Source organism: Octopus bimaculoides, chromosome 12 (assembly GCF_046866305.1).
Source record: "Octopus bimaculoides isolate indiv1 chromosome 12, ASM4686630v1, whole genome shotgun sequence".
NCBI classification, from domain to species: domain Eukaryota; kingdom Metazoa; phylum Mollusca; class Cephalopoda; order Octopoda; family Octopodidae; genus Octopus; species Octopus bimaculoides.
In genome coordinates, this window is record NC_142939.1 from 48,832,905 (window position 1) to 48,843,217 (window position 10,313).

At 35.6% G+C, this 10,313-nt stretch overlaps 1 protein-coding gene across 25 annotated transcripts in view; it reads right to left on the reverse strand.

The window, feature by feature from the left end:
* LOC106879854 (zwei Ig domain protein zig-8) overlaps positions 1-9,236 on the reverse strand; it is a 550,351-nt gene extending 541,115 nt beyond the window's left edge. For all 25 annotated transcript variants that reach the window (XR_016243846.1, XR_016243844.1, XR_016243843.1 and 22 more), the window contains exon 1: positions 9,152-9,236. Coding sequence is in view for 19 of the 25 variants with exons in the window: in XM_089361027.1 (XP_089217153.1) it covers positions 9,152-9,230 (79 nt within the window). In the remaining 6 variants the exon portion in view is untranslated. The remainder of the gene's footprint in view (positions 1-9,151) is intronic.
* Between the last annotated feature and the right edge of the window lie 1,077 nt (positions 9,237-10,313).

The window sequence follows — 10,313 nt, forward strand, 5'->3', positions numbered from 1 at the left end:
ATGATAAATATATATTACTTAAACCTAAGCTTAACTTGTATACCATTTGCTGTAGTCATCAGAGGGAGAAAGACTATATCTAGCGGTGTTAATGCCTTTGTGTATTTTTGTGGCTATATTCTGCTTATCACCGTTTGAAAATGAATCTCAGCAAAATGAATTAAATGAGAGTGGTTTGAATATCATGCTCAGACAGCAAACATATGTGTGTAAATTTCACATAAAGTGTTTAACAGATAAAAGTTGTTTCAAATTCATATACACGAATGTGTATGTAGATGTTTATTGGTGCTCATCTAAAGATCTTATTCAATTTATTGGGTAAAATATTGATAATAGCAGGCATGTTCTCATTTGGCATTGCTGCCATGCTCACACACACACACACACACACACACACACACACACACAGAAATACAAATGAAAGAAAGAAAAGAGCAATCAACACATATGGAGATTTAAATATTTGTTTTAAGTTTTTTGCTGAGACCTATATTAGTCAAGGTTTCACAGATATTTGTGAAACTCTGAGAACAGGGTTAAATTAAAACTATTAACTCCAGTGAGAGTGTGTATGTATATATATATATATATATATATACATATATATGACGGGCTTCTTTCAGTTTCCATCTACGAAATCCACTCACAAAGCTTTGGTCGGCCCGAGGCTATAGTAGAAGACACTTGCCCAAGGTGCCACGCAGTGGGACTGAACCCGGAACCATGCGGTTGGTAAGCAAGCAACTTACAACACAGCCACTCCTGCGCCTATATATATATATATATATATATATATATATATATATATATATATATATATATATATATATATATATATATATATATATATATATATATATATATATATATATATATATATATATATATATATATATAATATATATACACATATAAATAATGTATGTGTGTGTGTATGTTATTAACTGCATATACTTAACGTGTATGCTTCATGTATTTTCTGGTGGCTGCAATAGTGTGGTGGAGTATATACACTCTCAAACTTCCAGGTGTTGAAAGACCTCAGAGTCATGGACAGGCTAGGTAAGTCACGCTCAGTCCCATTTGGGAGTGATGGACATCAATGTCTATGGGATTGACGGTGAGTTATCTCACCTGTCCATGAGTCTGAGGTCTTACACCTGGGACTTTGAGAATGTGTATACTCCAGCATGCTATTACGAAGACCTGTTGAGGCAAGTGAAATCGAAATCATAGTTATACCATACTCGATGACTGGTACCTGCGCCAGTGGAGCACTAACAGCACTGTCCGAGTGTGTTCATTGCCAGAGCAGCTGTCTGGCTTCCGTGCTAGTGGCCCGTAAATAGCATCATTTGAGCGTAATCATTACCAGCATTGCCTTCTAGCACTTGAGCTGGTGGCACGTTAGAAAATCATTCGAGTGAGGTCCTTGCCAGTGCCGCTGGACTGTCTCCCGTGCAGATGGCATGTAAAAAAACACCTTTTTGAGCGTGGCCGTTGCCAGTACCGTGTGACTGGCTCTCGTGCCGGTGGCACATAAAAGCACTCACTACACTCTCGGAGTGGTTGGCGTTAGGAAGGGCATCCAGCTGTAGAAACTCTGCCAGATCAGATTGGATCCTGGTGCAGCTTTCTGGTTCACCAGTCCTCAGTCAAATCGTCCAACCCATGCTAGCATGGAAAGCGGACGTTAAACGACGAAGAGGATGATGAAAGGATGAAAGGCAAAGTTGACCTCAGCAGAATTTGAATTCACAAAGTAAAGATGGACAAAATGCTGCAAAGCATTTTGCTTAGTCTAGTAATGAGTCCGTCAGCTTTCTGCCTTAAAGAAAGATGATTCTAATGAGGACAAATAAAATGAAAATATTAACGACAAGAACGATGATAATGATGTTGATGATGTTGGTGACAGGGTTGAGAGATGATGCATGGCATAGACAATGTTCTTAACGATAATAATGATGATAAATGTAATGATGATGATGATGATAATGAGGAGGGTGGTGATGGTGGCTGTTGAGTGGGCTGAGGGTGGTGACAATAAGGATGATAATAATGATGATAAATGTAATGATGATGATGATGATAATGAGGAGGGTGGTGATGGTGGCTGTTGAGTGGGCTGAGGGTGGTGACAATAAGGATGATAATAATCATGATAAATGTTGAGGTGATGATGATGATGAGGTGGAGGATAATCATAATGACAATAATGTTGTTGATGACGATGTTATTGGTGATAAATGCTGGAGATGAGAATAATGATGGTGGTGGTGGTTTTGGTCTTGGTGGCTGTGGTTTGGGTGTTGATGGTGATGGTTTGGGTGGTGTTTGCGATGAAGATGGTGAGGATGCTTTTAGAAAGGGGGCGGGGGATACTGGGGCTGAGGCAGAAGGGTGAGAGGGTAGGGAAAGACAGTTGGTAGGCTGGAAGGAGTAGGCGTGCAGAGATGATGTAAGCCAATTAAACATTCATTAACCAGCCAAGCAGCAAGGGAAGTGTGTTTAGTAACGAGGATCTAATAAAAGATTAAGGCGACTTAATGAGGGAATTGGAGAGAGAGAGAGAGAATAAGAGAGAGTGGGAGGGAGAGAGAGAAGTGAAGAAGGAGGAGTAGAAGGGAGGAGAGAGAGGGGGGATGTTTGATCAATTATGATGCATATAACATTGCACACTTGCTTGTCTATGTGCATGCGGATTGGTGCATCCCTTTGCATACATGTGTGTGTGTGTATGTGTTTATATATATACATGCATACAAACTTACTTATATGCATAGACACAAAGCTACAAGTTTTCCTGTAAGTAAAGCAAGTGTTTAAATGTGTTTCATATTTGGAAACCTGATATTTTAATGGGACACATGATATATATATATATATATATATATATATATATATATATATATATATATACACACACATGCACACACATATACATATATGTACATATACATACGTATATATATATATATATATATATATATATATATATATATATATATGTACATATATGTATATATACATATATGTGCATATACATATATGTACATATATACATACATATACATACATACATATACATACATACATATATATGTACATATATGTATATATACATATATGTGCATATACATATATGTACATATATACATACATATACATACATACATATACATACATACATACATATATATATATATTTATATATATATATATATATATATATATATATATATATATATATATATATATATATATATATATATGTACATATATGTATATACACATATATGTACATATATGTATATATGCATATATGTGCATATACATATATGTACATATATACATACATGTACATATATACATACATATACATACATGCATACATATACATACATGCATACATATATATATATATATATATATATATATATATATTTATATATATATATAAAGAAACCATCAGTTAATTCCTAATGAATGTAATTACTACATCATATACTGCGTATGCTGTCTTTTGTTTATAAGCACACACATAGATATATGATCATCATCTTTTAATACATACATACCATCAGATAGATTTACATACATACACACAGACAGTCGGATACAGACACGTATACATATATACATATACACCCATATATATCTATCAACCTTCCTGCTTACAGACACATGCAGGCATACAAACATACGTTCAGACATAATTACATACATGCTTGCATATATATGTATACAGACAGGCAGACATATATACAAATAGATACACATTCATGCATAAAAATCTGGTGAAGTGGTTGAGTTAGTTTAGTACATTAGCTAGAATGCCTCATAATTATTTGTTCTGACTCTTGCGAGTTCACATCCCACAAAGACCAACGTTGCGTTTCCACCTCGCAGGGTCGCTGAAAAAATTTTTACTAATCTGAAGCAATGGATCAGCAGAACTGTTAGAAAATTAGATGAGGTGCACCCAATCACCCCAGCAGGTTTTTTTTTAATTTTTTAGATTAATTTCAGAGTAGTCTTTTCTGCCTTTCTTTGCCAGAATTATTCATCATCATCATCATTATCATTTAACATCCATTTTCTATGCTGGCATGGGTTGGATGGTGTAACAGGAACTGGCCAGCTGAAGAGCAGCCCAGGTGCCATGACCGCTTTAGCATGGTCTCTATGGCTGGATTCTCTTTCTAATGTCAACCACTTTGTTGCACACACTGGGTGCTTTTACACAGCACTGGCATGGGTGCTTTTTATGTGGCATCAGCACCCATGAGCCTGCATGCTTAAGAATGCTCAGCTGGAGAGGGTTGCAGTGGACATACTTGTATGCCAGGACAACCATGATTCTACTTAGCTTAACATATCTTCTCAAGCACAACAAACTGCCAGGAGTTTCGGTCTCCTGTCATTCACTTTGAGTCCCAACATCCTAAGATCCTTTCTCACCACTTCATCTCACATCTACCCCTTCCACATGCTTCATCTACGAAGGGTCTACCCCTTACACATGCTTCATCCACAAATGGTCTACCCCTTCCACATGCTTTATCCACAAAGGGTCTACCCCTTCTATATGCTTCATCCACGAAACTAATAAATTTTCTTTTCATTACAGATTTAATTTTGATTAATGAATATATTGTAATTAATTATGTTAATGAAACACAATACAGCTTTCATTTGCAAACAAGTATAACTTAGTAACAGCTAATTTCTTTAAGTGCTTATGTAATCATAAACAGACATACATACACTTTTAGTTCTCCCATCCATGATCCAGCAGAATAGCAAAGATGTGATGGTAGAAAGGAGAAAGGGCTACATCAGCAGACAGTTGGTACTCAATTATCAGCTGAGTAGAGTAAGCCCAGGACTCAAACCTGAATCCATATAATTGTGAGCACAGATTTACTAAATATATGAATCTGTTATTAGGTGGATCATTTCATTTGGCTGCTATCACACCAACCCTACTATAACCACTACCACTACATTACTACTATTACTAGCACCACATCACTACTGTTGCCAATACAGTAAACCACTACCATTCCAAAACTGTTACATACATGACAGAACTACAGCCCCTAACACTGAACTATTTCCACAACAATTACTACCACAGCACTTTAACCACAATTACCAGTATTGTACCACTTCAGTTGCTAACACTATCACCATTACTAATGCCATAACACCTCGATAGCTACTACTACAAATACTACAACAACGATTATCTCCACACTAATAGAGCTACAACACCATGCCACAATAAGATTCAGGTAAATAGAGCATCAGAGATTCAATGCTTCACCACAAAGTGCAGTGCAACGAAGTGCAGTGAAGTGCAACAATGCAACACCGATGGAAATGCATACAACACGCTCAGAACCGTTCACTCATGAAACTGACCACTAGTTTGACCACTCAACCATGACCACTCTTCAATATGAAGCATTAACTCCTTCTTCCATCCTCTAACTTTATATGCATCATTTGATGTGATTCACATTTGTTCTCTGATTCACGCAGGTCACAGTACAACACACTGGTGACTCGATCATGAATTTATCACCATAAGATCAATGACAGCTAAACCCTCCTCTCTGCCTATCGATAAGCACTGATCTGGAAACTGATATGAATTATTTCAGTTTAATATGGAACATTGGCTTAAGAGGCAACTCTACGGTTTTTATGTTTTCACCATTCTGCTGATGATATTACTATAAGATATGGATTTTCAGAAATTAGATGACAAACAAAGGTGTACAAGATATTTCCTTTTCTGCATCACATTATCAAGTCTTTGATATCCTCAGACTAATTACAATCATAAACTCGTTTACATCATTTTTTTTTTTTAAACTCTTTCATAGAAACGTTCGTGGCTTTATTTTTCAAGAGAATTTTGTTTTAATAAAGTTTAATCTCAGGGGAAAAAAAAACTTCTAATTGCATTCAATGGAGATGATCCAGCTCAGGAATTCATAAGTTTTATGGAGTATGAAGTCATCCTTTTGTCACCACTACTTCCAGCTCCATTGTGGCCCAAGGTGGTAGTACTAGTCAAAGACCTCAGTTATGAGTCAAATAGCTGAAGATGGCCCTCTTACTAAGAAATACAAGCCTTAGAGAAAGATTGGTATCTAGACATGTATTGTAAAAGCCCACCTGTGTGTGTGGATATGATCTGATGTCACATGAACCAATCTCTTTACTTAAGACTTATCTCAGGTGTAAGACTGGAAGAGCAGAAGACTTGCAGAGTTATCTAAATAAACTAGCAGAAAGCAGCAAGAAACCACTACTGTATCTTTCCCAAGAAAAATCATGAATCTTCAGACTTTGACATGGAAGTCTATGATTGCTGGAGCCTCCAGACATGGTACTTGAAGAAGACAGAGAGAGAGAGAATAGTATAGTTAGAGGAGGGGCACAATGTCTTTGACCTTTATCAGGATCTCTGAGACTGGCAGGTGGAAGGTCAAGGTTGTCATCAAATCAGAGATATGGCTTCATTGTTTGCAGTAGACTAGACTCTGCAGAAGATACCCAAGGACCAGGTGATGACATTACAAACCTTAACCTACACAAGTCCAAATTGATTCTCAGTTTCATCCAACTTTCTTGTCAGAAGAAATCTGTAAAGACTATGTTCAAACCTTGAACCAAGGAGTTTTATAATATTTTTACTTCTTACAAAGGTTCAAGACCAGAAGTCAGAAGGGAGAGGTTGGTCAATTATCAATCCCAGTGTGTTTAACTGGTAGTTTATTTTATCAACCATAAAAGGATATAAAGCAAGGTTGACCTATATGAAATTTGAACTCAGAATATAAAGATCTAGAGCACAATCTCATAAAGTATTTCGTGCTACACTCTAATAATTCACCCAATTCTCTACGCTTAGAATTGGTAAAAGTGGTGACTGAGTAATCAATAGCTAGACTGCTCAGTACCCTGTGTTAGGTCTGTTGAACCTTTTCTGCCCTAAATGAATGCTTATAATGTCAAATCCTGCAAAGTTACAGTTATTTCACAAAATTACTGGTGTTGAAGTACATTTATTGAAATAAATTTAAAATCTTTCCCAAATTCTCATTAAACATCTCTCTGATAACAACTGTAATTATAATATTCTTTTATCAAAAACCTTCATCGAAATTTCATGAAGAATCTTTTTAAGTTTTATTCCAATCATCAGCATAATGTAACAATGAATAAACAAACATTACAATTATTTTGCTAACCCCATCACCAACCCTCCATTTCCTCAGTCACCCAAATAATTATTGTTAAAATTAATTGAACATAATCGGCAGTGTGTTGTTATTAGAAACAAGGTCAGCGAAGGGTTAATTTTGGTTTGTGTGTGCGTGTTTGCAGACTCTTCGTGTTGATGGTAATGATAACAGTGAATTCTTTAACCTTGGGTCATGAGGAATCAAGAGGCAAGAAGCAAGTCAGTTTTCATGATGCCCATCCATTCATCACCAAACTATATCATACGACAGACCTACACATTGTGGACAAATGTCCTGGAACTCTTTTGCATGGAAACCAAATGGTAAGACCAGAGTTAACGCACAAAATGTTAATGAGCCAATCAATTGTGATGCTAATGTTAGATTATTTAATGAAGTGAATATAAATAACTAATTAGAAATAATTATGTGATAAAAAAAAAGCATCATTAGTTCCATGTTTGTTGAATAGGTATGATAATTTTTGTTTTAGACACAAGGCTAGAGTTTTGTAGCGAAGCATTGTGTTGATGCTGTCAGTCCCAGTACTTGACTGGTACTTTATTTTATCGGCCTGTAAACATGACAAGCAAAGCTAGCCTACACAGTATTTGAACTCTGAACGTAAGCAGTGGGAAGAATTATTGCAATGTATTTTTCTTGTTCCTCTAAGAAATCTGCCAGCTCACTACCTTGACTGATGAGATATAATTAAACCAAAACATGTTCAGAGTTATCTCTCATAGTTATCAAAATGATTGAAAAAATATTAGTTCTTGACCAATAATGTCTTTTCCTCATCACATAAATACTTTTAATTAGCTTTCTAATGATCACTACATTAAAAAAGTTAACATTAACTTAATTCATAGTATAGTATTGAAGAGTTTAAACCAGGCAACAAAAGATAATGAAATACTCATCAGTTACACGGTGCTCTCACTATTTACATTAAAATGTCACACATCCCTGTAGTAGAAATGTAAATAATACCTAAACTTTGATGTGCAATTAAGTGTCAGCACTTAGTTTCAGCTTTATAGCATGAGGTGGATGTGAGTTAAATAAATTCCTGCACAAAACAGTGGTTTATTGCATGTAACATTCCCAAATAATTTAGGTGACATCAATTTTTAACTAACATTTAAATGAACTGAAATATTATAGAATATTGTGGTCTGCCTTTAAGGTCAACAGAAAGAAATTAGAAAGAAAAAAAATCATCTGGTGAAATGAGGGCAGGTTGAATGCTCTGTAAAGAAATACAACAAATAACAGTCTGAAGCAGAATTGAACCCACAACCTATGCATTTGTAATCCAGCCTTGTTTGTGTAACAGATGTTCACTGTTGAGTGGATTGTGACCCCTTGTATGTTAAGTGCTTCCTTAGCCATCGGCAGAGAATAGTGCAATAGAAGATATGATAGGAGAAGAAACCAGTAATATTTAGGTTCCTTCCCCAGTAACCATATATTTCAGCATACTGAAGGAACAGTCAAGAACTAATATTTCAATTATTCTTGGTGAATATGAAAGATAACTTGGAAATTTTATAAGTTGGTACCCCAGTAACCAACCATTTCAGTATGTTCTGTATATTGGTAAATCAAGTGACCCTTTATAGGGTAATACCCACTAGCGTAGCTAGAGTGTGTGCCATCCGGGGGGGGGGGGGGAGTGGCCTTCTAGTTTGCCACAAAAAATACATATTGCCTACAACAGACCCAAAAGTGGTGCGACCCCTCTCCAGCCCCCTCTAACTATGCTAGTAGTAGTACCCCAGTAATGTAAGCACTTCAAGCATTCTGAGATACAATTTTGTATATTGATAAAAAGATATGTCCAAAATGGAATGATAGAATGTGTTCGGTTATCAACATACCTGGCACTGGATTCAGTTTTGGGTGGAGATAAAAATAAATGAAACCAAATCTTGGAAGAAAATGGAACTTCAAATACATACCTGAAATAAGCAGAAAAAAAAATGGTAAATAAACAAATTTAATGGAAACAAAATATATAAATAAATATTAATTGTAATCTTAAAGATTACTTATAATTAAAAAAAGTCAACTTGATGTTTATATATTTATAGATGAGAATAGTTGATAAATTGTAATGTTCATTCATTTTTCAAATTGTTTTAGCAAGAAATATAATAAAAATTGGCCAATAGAATCTATGGTTGAATTTGAGAAATTATGGTATTCATGCTTTGTCGTATGTCAGAAACCAAAACCTATCAATAGATTCTAAGTGACAAAATCTGTGAAGTTTTGGCATTCATTTCATTCCCGAAATACTTTCAATGAGGAATAAAATGAAAGCCATTTGACCAAACATAACAACCAAGGAATGAGGTAATTGGGGCATTTATGACTTAACTCAGGTTAGTGCTACTGTTTAGCCCAGGTAAGAACTGATCTAAATGACCTATAAGCAAAGACATTCTGGCTATGACCATCACCTCTAGAACTATATGATTTACTGTGTTCTTTTTATTAGATTGTAAAGTTTGATTGGAGAGGGGTTTGGCTGATATTTTCACATGTAGAGAGTCTTCTTAGTGACTCTCTTGTTGGCTCATGAGAATCCTACATGGTGTAGAGGAAATGGATAGGGTGGTTCTGAGTATTAGTAAGAGAGAAAGGAATAATGTGGGAGCAAGCGAGCGAGCAAGTAAATGGGTAACTAGCTAACAAGCGAATGAATATACTAGCAAGCAAGTAAACTAGTGAGATACCAAGTGAGCAAATAAGCTTGTAAGCAATTCAATGAGTGAGCTATCAAGCTAGTGAGTGAACAATGAGGAAGCTAGCAAGCCAGCTAGCTAAAGTAAATCAGTAACCAGTGTTTGTGTTCTTGACTGTGGCTCCGATTCAATGATTTTTTGATAGATATGTAATTTATTTTAATATCTGAATAATCCACATAAAGCACAAACACACACACACACACATTTACACATAAAGTAGATTAAAAATAACATTAAAAACAATAACAATAACCACAATAAGCAGCAGACTGCACTATAGTCCTAAACC